This window comes from Xiphophorus hellerii, chromosome 15 (assembly GCF_003331165.1).
Source record: "Xiphophorus hellerii strain 12219 chromosome 15, Xiphophorus_hellerii-4.1, whole genome shotgun sequence".
Taxonomy (NCBI): Eukaryota; Metazoa; Chordata; class Actinopteri; order Cyprinodontiformes; family Poeciliidae; genus Xiphophorus; species Xiphophorus hellerii.
Genome location: NC_045686.1, coordinates 2,624,318 through 2,648,959, shown reverse-complemented (window position 1 = coordinate 2,648,959; position 24,642 = coordinate 2,624,318). Strand labels below are relative to the sequence as shown.

Here is a 24,642-nt window from a genome sequence, read left to right as displayed (position 1 = left end):
AACTGAAGGTAGTAACATGGTTGTACTATGAAATGACACCATGTGTCTGGAAAACATAGAATACTTTAAAACAAGCTCCTAATTGTTACATTAAGTTAATTTTGTATTATTTGAAGTGTTCTAAGATATTTGCTCTAGAAATAAAACAAAAGTACTTGAGATTTTGTACTTTTTCAGTGCAGATTTACGCAGAAGGACTGTGACTTTTGAAGGAAACTGACTTCACTGGATTTTTAAAGAAATTTTTTATTTATACAAAAATAAAACAAAATCATCCTCCATTAATTAGGAAACTAAATACTTTTTCCCCCACCATGGCTCTGTTATTATGAAATCCACTTTGCTGTCTCAGACATTAACTCCACTGACCTGAAATAACACAGCTGAGCCTGCAGGCAGCAAACAAGATGATTTTATGAAAACTTACTGCTGTAGCATTGTTTGTGTTCCCCTGACCCTGTTTCCAGCTCATCTGAGTCATGAACCAAAGCTGAGAGCCAACCCAACCTACAGCCTGCAGGAAAAGATTCTATTATGGGCTAAGAAAACAGAAAAAGCTCCCAAATGTATTAATAGTAACATCATGGAGGATTCCATCTGGCTTTTCTCTCAACAAAACTCAACAAAAAATTATTAGAATGAAGAAAAAACATACATGTTTTACTGCAAACAAAACTAACTTACCGGTAAGAAATAATAGATTGTGCAAGTAAAAAATTATTTGGATGAAAAAGTTCTAGTTCCATTGCAGAGTTGGCCAGTAACTAGTTACATTTACTCAGCTACATTTACTTAAGTAACTTTTTTGAAGAAAATAGTTTCAGGAGTATTTTTACTTCGATGTACTTTTTACTTGAGTAATTTTATTATGACCAAAAATTCACCAAAGAGACACACACAGTTTCATACGTTTTAAATTGGAATAATTTTATTTTTCCTGATTTTGTTATTTTTATTACTTATATGAATTATTGTCATTTTCGTCTTTAGAAAATAAACTACATTTCCACTTGACTTTATATTTTGCTCAGTCAGATTATGTAATTTTTAAGTATTAAGTGATAATTTGACCAGTTACTCAGTAGTTTAGTAGACTTTTTAACAAAGTTTTTTACTCTTGAGTAATTTCTTGAACGTCTACTTTTTACTTTTACTTGAGTAAAAGTAAACTGAAGAGATGCTACTCGTACTGGAGTATAATGTTTGGGGTTTTTGCTAACAGCTCTGTTCCACTGGCAGATTATTTCTCATGGGAAAATGTCTTGCTAGAAGTGAAATAATCTGCCAATTTCAGCAACAATAAAGAATTATTGAATTACAACAAACTGCTATATCCAACAGCTCTGGAAAAAAATTAAGAGACCACTTAATCAGTTTCTCTGATTTTTTACTCTTTATAGGTTTATGTTTGAGTAAAATGAACATTGTTCTTTTATTCTATGAACTACTGACAATATGTCTGCAAAATTACAAGCAAAACTTTTGTATTTATTTGCAGAAAATGCGAAATGGTCAAAATAATGAAAAAATGCAGTACTTCCAGAGCTCACACTCAAATTCATATTCATTCAGAAGCAACAATATTAGGTGGAATAGCCAGGAGGTTTTCAAAGGAGTTCAGTGAAGTGGGCTCTTAGTTTTTTCCAGAGCTGGATATGCAAGTTAGTTTTATCTAATTTCAAGTGCACAAAGCACAAGATTTTGTGTTTTTCTAGAGATAAATGGTGCATTCTGGTTCTGGTAGTTACTAGCAGATAAGTGTGGATAATAAAACATCTTGAAGAACTTTAATGATACATAAAGCATCGATTTCTTTTGAAATCCCACACAGAGGTAGGATTAATATGAGATTGTATTGTTTGTGCATGTTTCGCCCTTCACCGACCTTCAGGTCGCGCTGCCTGGCGTGCTCCATGTCCTGCATGGCGCAGCGGTGGGCTTCCTGCAGACGCTGCTGCCGCCTCTGATGTTCTGTCTGCAGCTCGTCCAGCTGCATGCGCAGGTGCTCCCTCTCCTGGCTGAACTGGTGCTGCAGCTGCTGCAGCGAGGACTGCGACTGCGACAGCTGCATCTCCAGACTCTGCTTCAGCAGAGATATCTGCACAGAAACCAGACAACATTAAACAACAAAGGGTTTTTAAATCGAACGCGTTTAGTTCATCGGTGAACGTTCGGTTCATCCTGCAGAATAATAGAAGCAGAAAAAGAGGCAATCAGTTTGTTTAGAACTAATTTTTTAATCCCAAAGCTTGAAGCAGAAAAGCTTTTAGCTTTATGCTAATAACTTTGAGTTCATGGCAGAACATAATAAACTAAAGCTGCAATGCAATGAAAGGCTCGCTGAAACCCATTATTGGTAGGAAGGAAGGAGTGTGACTCAGTAGATTAGTCTGTCTAGACAGATTGCAGAAGCATGGTGAATACATCTTTGTCTAATGATAAACTTCTCCTTGTAGAAGCTGCTAACATAAACAGCTGTGAAGGCAGAAAAGCTCATTCAAAAAGATAAAAGTAGCTTATTTTTTTAGCAAAATATGCTCTGCATAACATAAGTTATTGCGATAAACAATAATATTTTAGTTTTAAGACCATTTTCAGGTAAAAAAAAAATCTCAATTATTAAACTTTAATCCTGGTGAACATTTAACGCTGGAACTGGAAGACATTTTAAATATCCAAAACAAACAAACAAAACAACAAATAAAATGAATTATGAAGTCTCTGTAAACAAAACTTTCCTTCAAAAACAGAGCTTGTCGAGACTTTTACCAACCAGAAAAAGAGATGAAAGAAAATGAGAGAAAATGTATTTATTGCTTATTGCGACAGTTTTAAATTGACAGTCTGTGTGAAACTCCCAGATGCAACTTGAAGTTAGTAACGTTTATTAAAAGCACAAAAGGTCTCATGTTAACCATACAAGACGCTAATCTGTAGGTTTGTATTTAGGTTGAGTTACTAAGTTTAGTTTAATGACTGTGTTGAAATTAAACTCAACAAAAACAGCAGATCACAGGGGAATGCTTAAATTTTATTAACCCGTGTAATTAATTCATTTTTAATTTGCTGCTCTGCATACGGTAAGCTTTCCTTTTAAGTCTCCTTCTAAAAATGTTGCACGCTTTTACCCACAACAAAACTAGATTTCATGAGGTGAAAGCTGCGATTTTTGCTTTCAGTCACGGGATAAAAGTAAGTACACCCCTTTTCAATCCTAGAGTTGTATCAATCAGGATGATAAAAAGAAGATTCTAAAATAATTTAAGCCCTCAGTTTCCTCAGATTGGCTACAGGAAACATCTGAGCTGACCAGCATCATCATTCACAACATGCTAGCTAACACGAGCTTCTCCAGGTCATTTACTGTTTTCTATCATGTGCTAGAAAACATATCAATATGTTTTACAGCGTGTAACTTTTATAAAAAATATGTTTTGTTTTTTTTTACATATTTGTTGAAACTATGTCTATGTTGTAATAGTTCAGTATGAGACGGATGATCTGTGAAAAGAAATTGATCTCATCTGCCTTCTCCCAGTGCTAACTAGAAACAACCAATCAGAGACAGGAGGCGGGTCTTAGTGCCGTCAATCACTCCCCCTTTGCTCTTTGCTACGCTGAAGCTAGCATAGCATGCTGTGAATGATAATGCTAGTTAGCATGGCCACCAATGACAGTTTTCCAGTAACGGTTGTTTCTCAACATTAGAACATTTAGCAGCGAGTACATAAGGTTGATTAACAGCGCTAAGCCCCTCCTCCTTGCTCTGATTGGTTGTTTTTGGTTGGGAACCGTAGATTTCTTTAGACAGAGACAGCAGCTCAGGTAGGAGGAGGAGAGATTGATTTTTTTCACAGATTATCTGTCTCAAAACAAACTATAACAACATGGTGACAGTTTTAATAAATATGTAAAAAAAAAACATCTTAATTATAAAAGCTATATACTGAAGCTTTAATAAACAGCTGTTCTGATTAGATAAGAATCTTCTGGTTCTGTGAAATAATTATCTTGAAAGGAAAATGGGCCAACGTGGGTCATCTTTCTCCATGGAGTCATCCGTTCACCTGAATCTGAATTATTGTGGTCCAGCTTTATAAACAATACTTGATAAACAAAACAGAGGAAAATGTAGCTCAGATTCTCTTCCACCAACTTTTCAGAAAGTTTAAAAATAACCTCCAGCTCTCCATGTTTGCACTTTTTTCTGCCTCTGGTAAGGCACAAACCCACCAGTGTTCGCTACGTCAGAATTTATTTTGCTAATGTGTTTGCGCATTAACTCTTTTTCAGAAAAGCCAAAAACGACCAGAAGAGAGTGTAAAAACTTTTTAGCAAAATTGAAGAAGTTCTAAGAATTTTGTTGCTGCTGGTCCAATACAGCAAAGTTACATCCTGCAGCTTTAATGATAAATAATAACAAAAAGGACTGAATGTTTACTGGGGTGTACTAACTTTTATTTTTATAACACTTTGCTGTATTATAGTTCAGCTCTCTGAGGAGTTAGCTGAGCTTTCAAGGCAAACTTGCTCATTTTGCTAACAGAAGATCTTCTTCTAAACGTCACATCAGCTCCTGCATCAAGGCGCCGCTGACATCACTTCCATCTGTTAAAATACAGGTCATTAGATTTTGTAAACGCCATCCCGCCTGTCAGAGTGCATCCATCCCGAAGATGAAAGCTGCTCCTGTTTGGCATCAGATTGGATAAATATAGTTTAGCTGCCTGTGTGGCAGCAGGACGACGCGCCGCCGTCGCCTGACGCAGGAACGAACTTCCAGTGTGACGGCGACAACAGAGCAGCTTCGCCGCGCCGCGTTAATATTACAGAGCAATGATTAGGAGTCTGCTGCTGTCTGTGTTACACAGAGCTGAGACAGTCAGTCGCTGCTCTTTTTGTTGTTCTTTTCTTTTCTTCCAGCATATTGATTTTCTCACAGCTGCTTTCATTACATTCATTCAGCTAAAAAAAAAATCAAGTATTTCATGTAAAAAAACAAAACCAGAGGTTATAGGATGAGGATCATCTGTTCTTCAGATAAACCTGTCGCAATAAGCAACATATAAATGTAATTAAAATGAGCTCAATAATTTCTATTTGTATGATTTATCATTTTTCTCTTTCTACCAAAAACTGGATGAGGAAAGTGTTGAATCTGTTGCTTTCGTTCACATTTCTACATACCAACAATTTTCTTTAATTTACCACTATCACACAAATATTATTTAATTTTCTTCATCTGTGAGTTTTGCATCTTTAACAAATGAATAAAATGAAAACCAAACCTCCTCAAATTTTTTTGCTTCTGATTCTGTATGCATGTTATTCTTTCTGGGGGAAAAGTTGCTCAATTTTGTCTAATCCAAAAGAACTATTAGTTCTTTTTTAAATGTTCAGTTGAGTTTACAGTTTAGTGATCTTTGAGAACATGTTCTTCCATTATTATTATGGCATTACTATTATATTAGTTGAAAATGGTCTCAAAATAATATTATCATTTATCGCAATAATTTCTGGGACAATTTATTGTGACAGATCTAGTCGAATTACGTCTTTCTGTCTTCAAAAATGTATTTGTTGTAGTTTTTAAAGTCCTGACATTCAGCCACTATTTCTCCTGCTTTCTGAGAATGTAAATAAGATGAGGAAGACTTGGAAGAAGGTCAGTCACGATGTGCAAGTCACACCTGTTCCAGCAGGTCGTCCACTTTCCTCTGCCAGCTCTCCCTGGCGCTGTTCTGCTCCTGCTCCTTGCTCTGCGCCAGCTGAGCCAGAGCCGCAGTCTTCTCCTCCTCATGCTCCTCTCTCAGCTCCTCTCGAAGCTTCTTGCATTCCTGCCTGTAAAAAAAGAAAAGAAAAAGTAATTCAGAAACAGGTGAACAGTTTGTTTAAAAAGGAGGAAAATAAAAACTTTAAAAACTGAGGACCATATGATCTCCAAATGTAGATCTGTAACCTGGACATTTTCCCATTTTGTGAAGAAGGAAGTTGCGCTCAGTTTTGATGTTGTTCTCTTCTGTGGTTCTTGGTGCAGCGCCCCCAGAGGCGAGGAGGGGAACAATTTTTTCCATTAGCTTGGATTGTTTGACACAGTGTGAAAGCAAACCGCTCCAGTATTGTAGAAAATGTTGCAATTTTGGTCCCAAATCAAACAGAATCTACCAGACTATCAGGTCTGAAAACACCCCAACACACCCTTGACTGGGTTTATATGTGGATATTTCCCACTGCTAGGTGATGTAGAGGATCTCTTTTGATGGGACTTTGAAATACCTTGACAGTATAAATTAACATATGGTGGCCTCTGCCAGAAAACAGAGAATGACTCAACAGGATTATGATCCAAAACATCAACAGAGAAACTAAACTCAGTCCGTCTGTTAAATGGACAGAGGTTCTGGTAAACTTGGTTCTATTGCAATATTTGTTATATTTTCAGCCTCTGTGGGGTTTTTTTCACGAAAACAGAAATGGAGAAGCAACAGATATTAATGGCTGTAGCATTTCACTTTTGTCTTTGGTAAACAAACACAACCCATTTCTCCTGCTATCACTAGGCTAAACCATTTGCGCTGGGTGTATTTACCCAGAATGCCCTGTGCTGTAGTCCACTTCCTGCTTTTGGAGGCACTCAAATATGCATTCGAACCGCAAAAAGAGTTCACTTCACCCAAACCGAGACTGATGTTTGCTGGTGGACCAGAGTTCACTGTTTTTGTCCGGATCAGAGTTTGATTGGCATCCACACCCTCCCAATTGAACCAGACTTTCTAGACAAACTTGAGTTTGATTAAAGCGAACGCACCCTGAAAGTCGCAGGATAGCAGATCTCGAAGACTGGACTTGGGCATCCCTGATCTAGAACGACTGCAGAAAGAGGAATGATCAAACATCCTTCTTTATCTTTAGTCTCCTTTTGACTAGACAGAGCTGAGCAAAGGTATCCTTGGTTTCCTTCAGTTTTTGTCTTCTGTCTGCATAGAAGGGTACATAATGGTCACAATCACGTTAACACTCACCCAGAAGTTTGCCACTAAGGTAAAAGTGCTCCAGAGAGCTGAATGTCCCCCTAATGGCAGCAATAAATTGTCTTGTGCCGCTAGACCCCAACACAGCTTTTAGTGGGTGACCATCTCTCCTTAACGCCGCTGCTCCCACCTCCGCGCCTCGCCTCCTAGATGAATGTGTGTGTCTGCACGCTGTCAATGTAATAGCTGAGTGGGAGTTGAAATGGCAGCTGTTAAATGGAGTATCCAGCAGGCGAGCATGTTTTTTTTTTTGGTTTTTTTTTTGTCACTCAAAGCTAGAAAGTGTCAGCCTGAAAGCGGGATCTCACAAAAGTGAACCCATCTCCTGAAAAACGTGCAGTTGTGAGGATCCAGGTGTCCTGGAGCTGCAGATCAGACGGCCATGATATTTTTTATTTGGACTAAAACACAGAGTAAGAGAAAGATCAATTTTTTCACCACACACAGGGAATTAAAGCTTAGACCATCAGAACCGGCGTCCCTCAGGGCTGACTTCTCACCCCACTCTTCTTCTCTCTGTACTAATGACTGACCAATCAGTGAATTTGCAGATGGCACCGCTGTTATTGCTTGGAGCTAGAGAGACAGTTTCTTCCCCCATGACCAATCAAAGCACCAGGACCAATAACATAAATAAATAAGTGAAATTCAATTAAAATGTGACCAAAGTACAAAGAAAACCTACAGAAACCGTGGAGAATTGATGACCAAAGAATACTTTTTCAAATATTCCATGGAGACTCTTCATTTTTAAAGAAGTGAAATTAAAAGTGATGTTCTTTGAAACACATCTCTGTCCATTCTCTCAACAAAATGTTAACTATTTAGTATCTATTTCTATACATCTAAAACATATTTACACTCCACTCGCAGCACTTTTAAACTTTCAAAGAGGAGAAACACATCGCCACAAAGATTTTCAAATGTCCAGTCAGGGATTATTGAGCTGCAGATGATAAAGAAGGTGATTAAATATTAGTTGACATTTAGCTTCACAGTCTCAATGTTTAGCTGCAAACAACTGTACACAAAACCTCGACCCCGAAATTCAAACCCAAGAAAATATCAGATATTCCTGAAGGAGAAATCCCTTCAAATTGTTTGAAGTAACTTTCTGAGACATGAAGGGTCAAAGAAAAGACCATTTGAGTCTAATTCTCACATTTGACAGAGAAAAAAACCTTTAAAATTACCACATAAATTTGATAATTTCACAAAAGCCATATTAAAAAAAAGCTGACTTTTTATTTATTAGTATTATTTTCATGCATATAAATATTCAATGTTATTAGCAGTTATTATAAGACGAGAAATGCATAAAGTGAGTGCTTGGTAATCTGTGAATCATTCATCTTTCCATTTTCAATTTACGACCAAAAAACAAAAAATTAAAAAGCGAAAGTAGAGTTTTCTTTTATTTGTTCTTGAATTGGATACAAAAAAACTCTAAAAAGATCTTGTTTTCCATATTTCTTATTTGTCTTAGACTAAAAATGCTCAGATTCTTCGCTCTACAGAATCTGAAGAGAGAAAGACGTTCGTCACCAGAGTGTTTAGGTTGGATCAATATCTGAATTAAATTTAGATGCAGATTTCCACTGTTTATTTTGTAAACTTTGCCTTTAAACATGCAAGTTTATGACTGCTTCTTCTGCATGAATGCAGTTTCAAATTATTCCCTTTTGTCACCTTTCAGCTGTGTTGTTCCCTCAGCAGCGGAGCTTCAAGCAGAAAACATTTGAATTAGACCCTAAATTGGCTCTTTAGTTAACATTTAGTGAGATAAATCTCTCCAACAGCAAACGTTTGTGGAAACTTTAAAGTCTGTACTTTTCATGACATTTTAAATAAAAAATACTGACACCTGTGGGGCAGAGCATTTATTCTCATCCATTTATTTTGGTATTCATTATCATCTAAAGTGACTTCAGCATCAAAAGTACAAATTGGTTTCCAAGCATAGAAACTTTAAAGTGTTGAAAACGCTGAGTCATCGCATAGTTTCTGCTTTTACCATATAAAAAAACACAAGTTCCCACAATTCCTTGGGACTTTTTGCAGCTTCATGGACTATTCTAGAGCTGCAACTAACGATTAGTTGTCAGTTTCTGCAGATTTTTCACTTATGCCTTTTTATGAAATATTAGAAATCCATTGAAATATGCAGGTAAAAAAAAATAAATAAAATTTTTTAAATTAGAAAATAATTATTTCAGAAAATGCAGTAAAAGCCTTCCTTTAGTGAGCGCTTTAAAGAAAATACTTCCAACATCTCCATGTGGAAAGCTCAGTCTTTTCTGCTTCACTTATCAATACATTTAAAAACTGATCTGTTGATTTTTTTTTGGACTAACAGATTAATAATTGGCTAATAAAAGATGCTTTATACCAGATTTGTTTTGTTTTTTTACAGAATTTAAACTGGGTGAAGCTCTGGCAGAGACCCGAACGCTCAGACTTACCGGAGCGTCTCGGTCCATTTCAGCTCCAGCTCCAGCGCCATCTTGTCCATCTTATGCTTTTCTTCTTCTTTGGTGGTTATGAGTTTGGCTTCATGTTGACGTTTTTGGGTTTCCAGCTCTCCCTGAGGAACAGACAGACGGACATCTTGGTGATCCTTCCAGTTGTGAATTTATCAATAATATTGATCTTTTGTCATACAGAAGGTCCAGATTATATTTCCCATCAGATGTGCGGTAGAAGTTACCTGCAGCGCAGTCAGCAGGTTGCTGGTCTCTCTGAGTCGGGCCCGCGTGGCGTCCAGCTCCTCCAGCAGTTTGTCCTGCGCCTCTTTCAGGGTGGAGATCTGGCCCTCCGCTGTCCCGAAGTCCTCCTCCCCTTTCAGCACCTCCTGCTGCAGCCGGTACACCTGCAGGAGGGTTGAACAGGACAGACCTAAACTCAGCTGCACCCTGTGCTTCTCAGTGCAGAAACAACCTTGAATTAGCCTCTGCAGCTCTTTGTTCAGTCAGCTTTTATCAAAAATATGTACAACTTTATAAATGTTGCTGACATGCAATGTTAAGCATTAAATGCTTTCCCTAAGCTACAAATCTAGCAAAAATAGGTTTAAACAGTGGCATTGAAATAAAAATATTTTATTAATTCCAAGGGGAAATTAAATGTCATCCAAGTATCTATAAAGAGTTCTTGTGGATAGTGATGCTGAAGGATTTCCAGTGGCAGTCAGTCTTGCATCGAATCTGATGGAGTCCCTGACTGAAGACTGTTGATGTTATGATTTCTGGGAAGCAAAGATGATATTCCACAGTAACATGTACTGTTAAACTATTTATATTCATCTATTATATATATAATAAATATAAAGATGCAGGGTTTGTGCACTTTTCCCACAATACATTCAAGCATTTTCAAAGAGAGTTTTCAAACTTTTCCAGGACCACACTTTGAAGATAAAAAAACAAATAAACTAAAGAAAACAGTTTAAATTCACCATGTATCTTATGATTAATAATGTCTTGTCAGTTTTCTACATCCTTCAGTAACTAAAATTTTATTTATACATCTAGAATAATTTTGGTAATTCTAACTGACCTAAAATAATAAACATTTGGTGTGATTTAAATTCAAACTGAAAAAAAGTGTGTCTTTTTATTAGGTAAATTTAAATATCTAGTTTCAACTGTAAATATAATTTTCCAAATTTAGGCTTTTGATCAAACTTTAGATAACAATTCATCACAAAACGGTGCAGTTTTAATATCAAACACTTTTCCTTGAAACCTTGAAAACAGCTAAATTAAATTCAATCATTTTCAAGGACTCAGATTAGGCCTGTCGCGATAAACGGTAAATCAATTAATAGTTCAGCAAAATTTGCTATCGTGACAGGCCTAACTCAGATACTTTTTTACCATTTGACGTTACATCAGAATAAATGTTTCTTGTTTTAGGTCAGAGGGGATTACCAAAATTATTTTTATTTTCTAAATGTAAGAAATATATGACCTTTTATTAAATTCTTACGTTTCTTTTTAAGCACATTGGTTGATAAAACAAACTATTTTATATTTATTATCTCAGTTATGTTCCATCTGTTACCGTTTTTACTCCAGAAACAGAAAGTTAAGGCTCTGATGTTGTGTTGTCAGTATTTCTATTTTTGCAGAGAGGATTGCAGATGTTAGATATCCAGAGGTTTGGGAGAAGTCTCACCTCCTCGTTGGCTGCTCTGAGTTTGGACGTCAGCTCCTCCCTCATCTCGTCCAGCTGCTGACTGAGGAGCGTCTTCTGCTCCTCCAGAGAGAGGCGCTCCTTCTCAAACTGCTGCTCCAGCTCCTGATAAAACAGAGAAATTAAATCAGTTATGAGATTAATGTCATGTCAGTGACGCTCCAGTTACAATCTGATCCCCTCACTATCCACTGCAGGACATTAATTACATGCCGCATTGCAGCTGGATCTTATTTAACATATCATGAACTTGTTTACTTGTCCAGATTTTATATTTTTGGACATGAAGATGGAGCCATAAATCTGTAATAATTATCCAGGAGGAAATTATAGATAAGATTTGAGACAAAATGGACAGCAGATGTTTAAATGTTTAGGACAAAGATTCAACTTTAAAGAAAGTTGATTAAACTACAGTCATGTGAAAACAAACAGTCTGTTGGTTTTTCTAACATATTTAGCCTGAAAATTTGAAAATTGAATAAATGGGAACACACCACTACGGAGCTAAATTGGGGCCAGAAAGTTTGTTCAACAAAAAAAACTGAAACTGAAAAAAATAAATTCTAACTGAAAAGTTATTTAGAAATTGAAAGAAAATATGAAACAGAAAAAAAAATTGGGGCCTTAAAACTTATTTAAAAGAAGAAAGAAAATCTGAAACAGAAAAAACCCCTCAAATTTGAAAGCAGTATTGACATTTTTTTTTCAGTGTCACATCCTTTGTTTAGTTTCGAAACATTTCTTTCAGTTTCAAAATTATTTTTCAGCTTGAGATATTGTTTTTCAGTTTAAATTTTTTCTTTTGAAGAATCCTTTTGGCCCCAATTTAGCCCCATATTTTAGCCTCATATTTTACATGAGTTAAAATTACACAATTAAACCACATCAGGTACAGACAAGAAAATCAATTTGCAACATTTCATTTAATTTTTCATTTAATATTACTTTGCATTTCATTCATTCAGTAATTAATATGAGTAGTTCTCCCTAAAACATGCACAGTTTGGTCTGCAATAGTCACCAGATGACATGTAGAAAAATTTAATAAGACTTAAAACAGGGGTATTCAAGAAAACTGTGAGGAGGTCCAGTTCAAAGAAATTTCCTCAAGCAGAGGTCCGCAATATCGTCTATTTGCAGTATGACAATATCGGAATACATGGTGTTAAAAATAATAATAATACAGGTTAAAATAATTTCAAAGAAGTTTATTAGCACTGAAACACAGGATAACATTGTGTGGCTGCAGTTTAAATTAAAAATAACTAAATTATGTATTCAAAAATAAAGAAAGTGCTTAAGAAAAAATAGCAGCTTCAGTTTCCTTTTGTTTGAACAATCTCAATATTTCTGCTCAACAAAACAACTCTCAAAACACCTGAACTATTTCTCTTACAGATTTCTCTTACATCTGTCTTCCCCCAATTTCCCTTGCTCAGTGTGAGAATTGAGCTTTGGCTTGCCCTGCCAACATTTTAAATCTGGGCTTGAAGGAGGTCAGGGCCATTCTCATGCACATGTGCAGATGCTCATTGGTGAGCTTGGAACGATATTTTTGTTGTGTATGTTTGTTGTGCGCTGAAAGCACGGCTTAATACCCTGGTGGACTGATCATATTGGGCAGTGAGACTTCGAATTTCCTGCGTCCGGAGTTCGGACTTAGGGGGGTATGATTGGTCAAATGCTTTGTGCTTAGTCTCATAGTGACGCTTGACATTGGCACTTTTAATAAGTGCCACGGTTTCGGAGCATATGAGGCACACTGGTTTCGTGCTCGCGGGTGGAAGAATGAACATGTATGCATCCGTCCATTCCGTGTTGAACGCTCGATTTTCGGCATCTACTTTTCTCTTTTTAGAAAGCGCCATAGTGTTTGCACCTCTTCTGACTGTAATTCACGCCCTGTCTTCCTGTATCACCTCCCTGCGTTTCTCGCTTCAATCGCTTTTTGCTCGCCTTTCACCTCCTCTTCCTTATATCACACTGCGTGGATGTCTGTGCCTGGCTACAAACCTCTGCTTCGGTTTGCTCATACAACTCGCGCTGAGTTCAAGCTGGCGATTTGATTCGCTAGTTGAACCACGTGGTTAGTATGACTCGCACGCGATTGGTTTGTAGCTTCCAATCCTTGCTCAGTGCAGTGCTGGTAAAAGCACTTGTGTCAGATAGGGAAAAAAATAAATGCTCCGGTTTAAAATTAATTCTCCCGTCAAAATTAACAAATATTTTAACAATTTATTCCGGGTCCGGATGGGATGGCATATGGGTCCGTATCCGGACCGAGGTCCGTTGGTTGCGGACCACGGACTTAAAACCTTCTGGTGCATTTTTAATTTAATTTCAGGCAGTATTACCCCCTACTGTAAATCAATGGAAAGAGAAACTAGTGAACGTTTATACGATGGAGAAAATAACCGCAAAATTAAACTTGTCCACTGACTTATTTAAGAAAAGATGGAACCCTTTGAAGACATATTTCCAATTAATATTGTAGTAAGTAAGATAAATGTAAACACACAGGCACATATTTTATAGGTAGATTTAACACATATCTCCGTTATGATAAAGACAAAAGTCACTCGAGGAAGATTTTTCCTTTATTTCATCCCCCATGTAAAAAATCCTGGATCTTCAGCTCACCGACTTGTTTGGTTGTTGTTGTTCAACTGTTTGTCTGGTTGTATTGGAAATTGTTGTTTCTGACTTATTGTATTAATCATTGATTTTGAATATTGATCTGATAAAATAAAGTCTTTGTTCAAAAAAAAAAATAATAATTTCAGGCAGTAAAGCAACATTACTGCAGGTATTACAGATTGACTTTTTCACTGCATTCATCTTTAGAAACTTTTCAGAGCATCTTGGTCGTCCTTGACTGAGGTGAGAGGAAGAACTAATCGTCAGTGTAATACGGCTTATTATGCCTGCTTATTAGTGGACAATTGTTTCTGTTACACTGTGAGATGAGCATGACTTTCCAAGGACAATTAGAGCCGAGGGAATCTGCTCTAACGCCTAATACAGTTTGCGACATTTATTCATTACACAGAGGGAAGCATTTAAAAACAGGATGTTACAGAATATCGTCGCAAAGAAGCAAAGCGTGAGAAATTACTTATGAGAAGCTCTTAAAGTGTGATTTAGTCAATCTAGTGGATCAACGGTCGTTTATTTCCCGTGACATGAGCTCACAGTTTGACGCGTAAAGGTAGCTTACCAAAGGATTGTGTTTAAAAATAATAATGGTCACTCAACAGAAAAGCTGAAGATACCGGTGCAAAGAAAACACCAGAAGTATCCAGACAATTGGAGGAATTCATGTGAAATCCTTGTGGTTTTGTTTGTTTTCTGATTTTTATTTGTTCTCCCCTGGCTCCCTGTGCTCCACATGGTTTTTGATTGTCACTTTTCCCCCATTAAAGCTCTTCTCTCTCCTGCATTTGATGGATCCACCATCAACCACACAATCATGACAGGAGCATTTTCAAGTTACGAATTTGTTAAACGGCTTAAGACATACGCTTAGACTCACTGAAAGTTTTGGGTTTATTCATAACTTCATCCACCTCGACAGAAAGCTTAGTTCTATCTGGAAAAACAGAACCATCATATGATGTTGCAGAGGATCCAAACGGTAAGATACAGGCCAGAGGAACATGGTGGGGAAAAAAGGAATGCATAGTTTAATTTGGACTCAAAGCCAACAGCCCTGTGAAGTGAATCCATTGTCTCCTACTTTCAGCTGCACAAAACAACATTAAATCACTGCCGTCTGTGTGATATTATCAAAGGCTTTGTGGGCAATTTTGATACTGAAACTGAAAAAAATCAATCGTGACGCATCGGGATTGATTTTATTACTCGCAACTCGCAACAAAGGCAGAGCAGACCCATCCATTTAAATTCAAAACGCTGCTTTCACGGAGAGAACTCATTATGATTCAAAGTGTTGAAAAGCTGCATCTGATGAAAGAAAAGATCATTTACTAGATTAAAGTTGGACCAGGCGACAGAATTAGGTGCTGATGAACAGAGGGATCATCTGTCTGGCCTGTCATTTGTCAAGAAAATAACTGATGGCAGAGTGAGGACTGAAGGAAAGCCTCAGCGGCCATTACTGTTCAGCAGAGTTCAGGGAGGAAGTCCTTATATGGAAAGAATGGCTTACATCCCTTGGAACATGATTTAAAACACATTCTTATTGCACAACTTTGATGCAGGAGAGCAGTAGATCAGCGGTTGTGCTCTGTGTGACTGGGATAAGGCCTCTGTGGAGACTGGGAACCATTACAAGGCCATTCCAGGCTGGAGGAAGCGTACGCCTCAGCAGCAGCTAAACGAGAGGTGAGCTGCGGTTCGGAGCGGCGACTCATTAACCAGTCCTGTTTGTAATCCCAGGAGACGGGTTTGGCCTCGTATCAGACCAACCCAGCTGCTGGGTTTAATTTGAACATTAGGCACAAAGGAACGAGCAGTTCTGATGGATGTGGACTGGCTGAAATGAGAAAACTGCAAAACAGCTGAAACACTGAGTTCCTTTACATCGAGGCTTAAAACCCACATGGTTAGAGATGCAGGTAACATTGTCTTTGAAGATAAGTGTATAAGACTGACATGACATTGTCATGAACATGAAGGAGTCTTAATGAAAGATTATGACTGTTGTCATGAAGTGTCATTGGGTAAATAATGACACTTTTAATGCAAAGCTGCTTTACAATTTGCAGTAAAAGTGTCATTATTTACCAAATAATGCTAAGTTGACACTTTTAATTCACCCTTAATGCAACTTTGCATTAAAAGTTGCATTAAAAGTGTCAACTTTGGATTATTGTGTAAATAATGACACTCTTAACACAAAGCTGACACTGTTAACGGCCCTTTTATGCAATTTTTTTTATAATTTTTATATTTTTACCCCTCCAGGGGGTCTTTTGTGGGCTCTAGTGTCCCTTATATGATAGTGGGCTGACAGGAAACGGGGAAGGAGAGGGGGGAAGACATGCGGCAAATGTCGTCGGGTCCGGGAGTCAAACCCGCGACGGCCGTGTCGAGGACTCAAGGCCTCCAAATACGGGTCGCGCTAACCGCTACGCCACCACGGCACGCCCCCTTTTATGCAACTTTTAATGCAGCTTTGCATTAAAAGTTTCAGTATTTACTGAATGACACTTCATGACAACATGACAACTGGATCACTGATCAACATTTTTAATGTGCATTTGATTGATGACTTTGTCTATTGTCTGTGTCATAATTGGTGACTGCATGATGTTTTTATGATTTAAAGCACTTTAAATATTCAAGATTTTACACTAAAGCTTCCATTTTGGTCAAAAGGTGAAAAGAGAAACTCCTATTTTTCACAGGAGTTAAAAACAGACTCTGCAGCTGGCAGGCGGTGGAAGTGGCTTTGTGTGTGAGCCTGCGGCCGGTCAGGACAGCCGACCTCTGTGCTAAGTAAGAGGGAGTAAATTATTAAACCTGGATGTTTTAGAAACTCTCACACAACGCCTTTCAGTATCGCTCTGCAGCATTCATCCATCTTTTCCCATCAAATCAGCGCCGTCTAGTTTCTACTTTACTTTCTTTTCCCTCTTTCCTCTGAGTTGTACATGAAGTAAATGTCATCAGCATTCAAGCGGGAGTTTAAACTTAAAAAACACATGCATTCTGCACCTTTTTAAATGTCAAAGTTGCAGCGCTTCCGCAAAGCCCAATTTCCTCGTTTGTTTGAAAGAGCAAAAGTGACAAATACCCAAGTACGTGAGGAGAATATGTAGTGCAGAACCTGAAAATAGACGAGCTTTCTTTGCTCCTTTGTAGCTGTGTGGGCAGGATTTTAACCTGATTAGTGTCAAACCGTCGACCACAGAGCGACGCAGCTGTGTGGGGTAGATGTTTTAGCTCCTGCTTTAAATGGCAACAAAAACACCCGTATCACCTGCGTGACTCATCATCAGGCAGATTGCGTGACGTGGCGTCACCAGGATTTGTTTTTTATTTTTGGAAAAAAAATCTGTTGTAACACAAAAAGGCAGAATTGACAGAAGCAGCCCCAGGTTGCTCACATTTCCAGCAGATTATGCAAAGTGACCCAGATGACTGTTATAGGTGGTAAATATAAATGTGCACCCACGCAGGGAGGCTGCGTTTTCTCATTTAGGTGTGCCAACCTCTTAGTCACTGTTGCAACCTCTTTATGATGAACCTTTTCTACAGAGGACCCCAACAAACTGCAGCTTTTCTGCAGGAGTCTCAGGTTCAATCACCTGCCACCCAAGTGAAGGAATCTGACGGAAAAGGCTGAATTTAAATGTGTGTGTGGAGCGATAATACATTCCTGACCTATATTCAGTAAAAAAAAAAAAAAGAGTTGCTTGGATGTAACACAAGTGAACTAAAATAAAATATAGTCCTGAACATCGTCTTTCTGCAAAACCAGACAAACTAATTTCTTTCTGGCAGCCAAAAATCTGCAGAGTACTTTAATGGAAACAACTTTTCCATTTGCATTTTATCTCTATTTTTACCTCAGAGGCAGAAAATCCTTAAATCCTGCCATAACTTAATTAAGACAACTAACTACAGAAACAGAGAAAGATTTCACATATCAAGTATTTTACTGAAGTAAATCACTTTGACAGCATTTAACAAGCTCATTTAAACGGGCCATGTAATCTGATTATACAATCTGAATTGGAAACCTGAAAAGTTGTATTTTATTAGGGATGATGGATGGATGGATGGATGGATGGATGGATGGATGGATGGATGGATACACATTTTTTTAAACAGACAAATTAATGCTGTAGTAACTGGTGGCGCTAACATCACCATTAACACCATTAATCAAAACTCAGAAGAAGAAGAACCCCAGCATGGCTAAGGCAGTGCTAGGCTAACTGCTCCAACAAAACAACAGCAGCTGTTTTTTTTTGTTCCTTCTCCTGTTTCCTCTCTGTCATTATGTTCTTCAGAATTAGTTTCTAATCTACACAAAGTTGATCAGATTCTGTTTTTCCTCAAAATAATCTACAAAATGTCTGTAATATATTATGTAAAAGAGCAGGATTCTCCAGAACCCGACTGGATGCTGAGCCAAAAAACAACAGATTAATAAGCTTCCAGAACCAAGTGGAACAGCTTTTTAAATGGCTGCTTTTTCGCCCTTGCAGCAGATGGTTGGGTCGGAGAAAAACGTTGGCCTGTTATAAACCAGAGAGTTTGTGGATAAGTTAACAAGCGCTGCTTCCCCACAGAGAACAACTTTATCAGCAGTTCTCCGCAGAATCTCTGCTACCTGGATGAAAATACAAACTGGGTAGATTTTTTTTTTAAACGACTTTTCCTTTTAGCAGGAGATATAATATACTTGGATGGATGGATATAGAAACATGGCAGGTTTTTTTTTGTCTTAAACCTGATAGTTTTTTATTTTAAACCTGTTAATTTTTTATTGTAAACCTGTTAATTTTCTACTTTAACCATTAGTTTTTTAGCTGCCTCTGCTGGTGGAGGCTCTCTGGATTCACCAGCTGCTGCTTCTGATCCCGAGCAGACAAAGCCACTCAGTTATAAACAGATACAACATCAACAGACTGAATTGAGTGGCAGGAGCAGATCTTTTGGCAGGCAGTGGCAGCAGAAAGCAGACGGACTGACAGCTTGTATTTTCTCTGAGTCACTCCCGATTATCTGTCTGTTCAGGTTAAACATATTTCAAATTCGCTGTTGCTTTAAGATTCTCCCTGGCTCTGCACTGTAACTTCACCTTGAGGAGGAGTGAATGTCAGCCTGCTGGTGTGTGACGGTGTGGGGACTCACAGCCAGCAGGCGGTTCTTGTCCTTCTCCGCGGTGGTTAGCGTGTTCTCCAGGGTCACTCGGTGCTTCTTGGCCACTTCCTCCAAAGCGCGGGCCTGGCCGTCCTTCATCTGGCTGGCCTCTTCCTCGTAGTGAGCTCGCACGCTCCTCATGTCCTTCTCGTGGGACGTTTTCTCCTCATGGAGGGTCTGACGAACACAACAAGGCACAATGAACAGATTTAAGCAGATCGGAGGCCATTTCTCTGACCAGCATCATATTGATTCTGTTTGTGTTTATGCTTTCTCTATCTGAAACAAAAAACAAAACTTTATCCTTGAATCTTATGAATGATCTAAAGCAGTGGTTCCCAAAGATTTTCTGGGCCCCCTATGGATTACAATAGACCCCCCCAAAAGAAAAAAAAAAATCAACTGGGCACACACATCGTTCAACCAGACATAAACCTATACACATATTCTGTTTTCATACTCCACTGAAGTTTATTTCACATTTCAACAAGTTGCAACAAAACAAACTACATTCATCCATACCGCCCTTTTACCTTCACCTGGTTCAAATTCTGTCAAAAACATCTTCTATTAAGCACACTTTACTGTCCAATTATTGATCAGTTAATCAACAAAGTAACAGATCAGCTCTAAACTGTATAGATATGAAGTAAAGCAGAAAAAAACTTGACTTGAATATGTTGATATTAAAAGTATTTCCTTCGCTACAAATGTTCGAGTTTTCACTAAAGAAATTGTGTTTTTGCATTTTAGGCAATAAATGTAAATTTTTGCGTTTGAAAAATTTATTTGATTATTTGTTTAGTTGCATCTTTTAATGTATTTCTAATATTGTATAAGAAGGCTCATGTGGTTAAATAAAAAATCTGCAGAATCAGATTATTTTTTAATCTGATTAATCAATTAATCAGATAACTAAAATAATTGTTGGAAAACATCTAAAAGATGCAGGACAGACTGTTCTAAATCCTCAAAATGAGCAGCTTTTTTCTTTCAAATGATAAAAATGATCCAATATTATATTTTGTATGTGCTTAAACTTTAGATATCTTTAAATTTTCTTTGCCAATCAACTGAAACATCCAGTTATTCACCATAGCTGTGTGCCTTGGAGGCCACTCTGACAGAAAAGTGTAGTAAAGTTTAGCTGATCTTCTGTTTTCCTGGGGAAAGCATTGAAATTCACAGCAGCCGCAGCCAGTGGGAGACCTCTCCCAGCTCCCACAGGATTAAACTGCACAAATGTCAGAGACAAAAGGATGGGAAAACACACATGAAGCAGCAACACTTGACATTTACTGTCTGCTGCGCTTGGCCGGCTGACTAAACTGTTCCACAAATCATCTGACCTTTAAGGCTTTTTGTTTTTAAAAAGCTTGTTTTGTTTTTGCTTCGCAGTTTTTTTAAAGCTGTGATCGACAGACTTTGCAGCCGAACAGTTTGAACTTTTTTTGCATTAAATTCAACATTGCAGAAAATTACTGCAGTTTATCTGCAGCAGACCTAATATTGGATGTAAATCTAAGCAAAGTAAGAGATACAAATGGCAGTGGAGAAAGAGGGTGAAAGTAAACAGAACAGATATTAATTTAACACGGTCGAATGAATTACACTTTTGCAAACCAAAAATAAATAAATAGGAATAAAAAAGTATGAAATGGACACCAGAGTTAGAAGATAAGAACATGAAACACAACGTTACTAAAATATTTTACACAAAAAGTAAATCTGATCTGATTTCAACACATTACAATAATAAAGTTCAATTCAATTCATTCCAACCAAGAAATAAGAATTAAGTCATTCAGAATCCATCCATTCATCTTTCTATCCATTGATCCAACCATTCACCGTTACGCCCGCCCATCCGCCCATCCATCCATCCATCCATCCATCCATCCATCTTGATTCACAGCAAACTGAGTTGCTGCCTACTGAGTTCTGTCACACTGCATCCTCATCCTATTAGCATAAAGTAGCAGAATTAATCTGATACAACTCTGCATTCAAACAGCAACATGCTGACTATTGTTCAGCTTCCCTACAGTCTACAGAACGGATCAGCCTCAGCATCCTGATCAGCTTTTAGTTATTCATAACAGTAACTTGCAGCCTTGCATGAATTCTAAGCAAACACACAGACCTTCTCCAGGGACTGGATCTGCTGTTTGTGTCTTTCTTCCAGCGCTTTGCTTTGGCTCTGCAGGGCCTCCCTCTCTTCCTCCATCCGCAGCACCTTGTCCTTTAGGCGGCTGCGCTCGTTGTCCAGGTCCCTGATGGCGGCTTCCTGTGTCATCTGGGTGGCCTGCAGGCTGCTTATCTGACCTGTCATGAGAGAAATGTTACAGATCAACACAGTTATATAACGAGTGATTATTTTAGGAATCAATTATTCTATTCTGACGATTAATCGATTAATTGGATAAAAACAAATTCAGTAGATTTTACTTTTAACCACTTATGTTTACTTTACACACTAAAATTATGTAAAACAAAAAAAAAGTGCAAACCCCCCAATAATTAATTAATTGTTTTAAAATAAGAAAATAGACATTCCTAAAAAAAAAAAAAAAAACATTGTTAACAATTATTTTAGGAATCAATTATTCTATTGGGACGATTAATCAGATTAAAAAAATTTGACACATTCTACAGATTTTTTGTTTAACCATGTAAGCTTATTTTATGACATTTTAAAATTACGTGATAATTTTAATACATCCTCCCTCCACCTAATAATTAACTGTTTTCAAATAAGAAAATAAACATTTTATGAAGCTAACAATTATTTTAGGAATCAATTATTCTTTTCTGACAATTAATCAATTGACTGAATAAAAAATTTGAACATTTTGCAGATTTTTTTATTTAACCACTTAAAACTATTTTTGTTTACAATATTAAAGACATGTAAAAAAAAAAAGAATGCAAAAAAACCCCATAATTAATTAATTATTTTCAAATAAGAAAATAAAAATTTTTATATAGCTAATTATTATTTTAAGAACTGATCTTTCTATTTTGGTGATTAATTGATTAATCAAATAAGAAAATGGGCACCTTCTGAAGATTTTTTATTTTAACAATTAAGCTTATTTTATACAATATTTTGACTTTGCATAAGAGTTTAATTGCGCATTCACTCCTCCCCAAACCAAACAAACTTTCAAGGCTGGAGTTTGATTAAAACAAACTAAACAGGGCTGCTGGGAAACCACACTTAATTACAGTCTACAGATTTTTCTCCATTTTTAACCAAATAACCCAATCAACCTTTACAGGACACATTTCAACAAACCAGCTCCAACAGTTCATATAAAATTTGAGAGAATGTGTTTTTCTTTGCAAAACGCCCTCCATGTGCCCTCTGAGCTCCATTCACCAGCCGGATCCCAAGCAGCTTTGGCGGAAAGCGGAAAAACATTTTTCTAATCAAACTTTAGGAGCTCATGAAGCTAATGAGGCGAATATTATTCCGCTCTAACGAGCTCAGATGGCTCACATGCATCAGACTGTAATGTTTTTACAATATAGTTTCAGCAAAAAAGAGAAAACATAGACAAGTTGTTAAACTACATTGTGTTGCTTAAACTGGATCGACTCAAAGTGTAGAGTCCACTGCCTTGTAGGGACAGGGAACGCCCTTAGCTATGATATGGAGCCATAACTTTAAAACGTTTTGGGTTGTGATGCCTCAGACGAGACAAGAGGAGCTGTTAGTCGATGTCTAATGTGTTTCTGCGACTGCCAGCGTGACGAGAAGTGAGGAGAGGTGATGACATTTAGGTCCTTACTGGCTTTGAGGAGTATTTCCGTGGCCTGCTGCTGAACTCGGTCTCTGGCTGCCTCCAGCTCACACTCTGCCTCTTTCTGACGGATCTCTATAATCTCAGAGTTCTGGGTCACTTCATCCAGCTGCTTGGTTAAGTCCTGGAGAAGAGTCAAAACAATGCAAGAAAACTTAAACGGTGCAAATGTATGAGTTAAAACAGAAATAAAAGACAGGGCTTTCTTCTACAACTCTCGTCTTCTGATGTCATTTCCAGAGAAAGGATGAAGCTTTTATTCCTCCAATGTGTGTATATTGATCAGCTGCTTATCTATTAGTGCAAAAACTTCACCCAGGGTTTCACCAACTCAAATTTAAGACTTTATAAGACATCTTTAAGACCATTATGAATCGAATTTAAGACCTGTTTTACAATGAAAATGTATATTTAAGACTTTTAAAGACCTCTTTAAGACCATTATGAATTAAACTTGACATGTATTGCAACAGAAATGTACTTTTAAAACTTGCTAAGACATTTTTAAGACCATTATGAATTAAATTTAAGACTTGTATTGTGATAGAAACATATATTTAAGATATTTTAGGACCTCTAAAACCATTATGAATAAAATTTAAGACTTTTATCATGACACAAATGTACATTTAAAGCTTCTTAAAACCTCTTTAAGACCATTGTCAATTAAATTTAAGACTTGTATCACAGTTTTTTGAGATATTCTACAATCACGGCAATTCACGCAAAATTTGTTGATCAACGCATTTTTTCATGCTAGTGCATAATTGTGAGCTTACTTAATTTTCATTATGAAAATTATGCAGTAAGTCTTAAAATGTTTAAAACTTACAGTCTTAAAAAGTCTTAAATGTACATTTCTGCTGGGGAGGATTTACAAAAACGCTCAAACCCTTAGCTCTAATAAGGTGAGCTAAGGTAAAGAATGGATTTTTAAAGAATGCTAAAGTAAAAAATTTATTTTTACTGATGTAATATTGACTTTTAGGATCCAAATTCAGATTTGATGTTGACGTGCTTAGCGCTGAGTATTAACACTAAAACCAGGAAGTAATTTAAACATTAAATCAAAGATGAAGTTTATTTTGTTACACGACATCAGCTAGTTTCTTTCAGTAATTCTTCTGCTCGACTCATATTGTGTCAAGTTCTGTTTGCTGTATTTCCTGCATCAACTTTTAGCTGCCAGAACCATCTGTTATTTATAGGAGCAGATTCATTTTGTTCCGTTTGTAAATAAATAAACTTGTATTTATCTCCTATCCATCTGGTTCTTGCCTGCAAGCCTACATTTTGCTCCCGATACCTCCACAGACATCTGTGATGATTAGCAGAGCAAATTAAAACATGCAGCTCCTTAAATGAAGGAAACAGCCTGTTCATCTAATATTTAAAAACAATATTGGTGAAAAGTTGTATTGTAAACATAACAGACCAGGGATGCATCTAATGATTAGGTTACTGATCTATTATTCTTTTGATTATTCTGACAATAGAATTAAAATAAAATGGCATGCAGATTTTTCATTAAACCTCTTTAGCTTTTTATTACACAATAATAATGATTTCTTTCATTTTATTGCAGAAAATGCAACAACACAGCCTTCCTTCAGTGACTGAACAAAATGAAACTAAAACTGCCACTTGAGAAGTTTTGATAAAACATATTTACACAAAAAGGCGTTTTAAAAATAAGTCGAAACGTAAATGTATTGTACAATTTTAGCTTAATTACTGCTTCAAATATGCTGTTTATTTCAGCAAACTCCCTT

The 24,642-nt window shown here is 37.1% G+C and overlaps 1 protein-coding gene across 2 annotated transcripts in view; it reads right to left on the bottom strand.

The window, feature by feature from the left end:
* fam184ab (family with sequence similarity 184 member Ab) overlaps window positions 1–24,642 on the bottom strand; it is a 129,592-nt gene that overhangs the window by 34,180 nt on the left and 70,770 nt on the right. For both annotated transcript variants that reach the window (XM_032585597.1, XM_032585596.1), the window contains exons 7-14: window positions 22,859–22,994; window positions 21,208–21,389; window positions 19,056–19,241; window positions 11,208–11,330; window positions 9,739–9,900; window positions 9,494–9,615; window positions 5,691–5,841; window positions 1,886–2,098 (exon numbers count right to left, since the gene is read on the bottom strand). In XM_032585597.1, coding sequence (XP_032441488.1) covers window positions 1,886–2,098; window positions 5,691–5,841; window positions 9,494–9,615; window positions 9,739–9,900; window positions 11,208–11,330; window positions 19,056–19,241; window positions 21,208–21,389; window positions 22,859–22,994 — 1,275 coding nt within the window. The remainder of the gene's footprint in view (window positions 1–1,885; window positions 2,099–5,690; window positions 5,842–9,493; window positions 9,616–9,738; window positions 9,901–11,207; window positions 11,331–19,055; window positions 19,242–21,207; window positions 21,390–22,858; window positions 22,995–24,642) is intronic.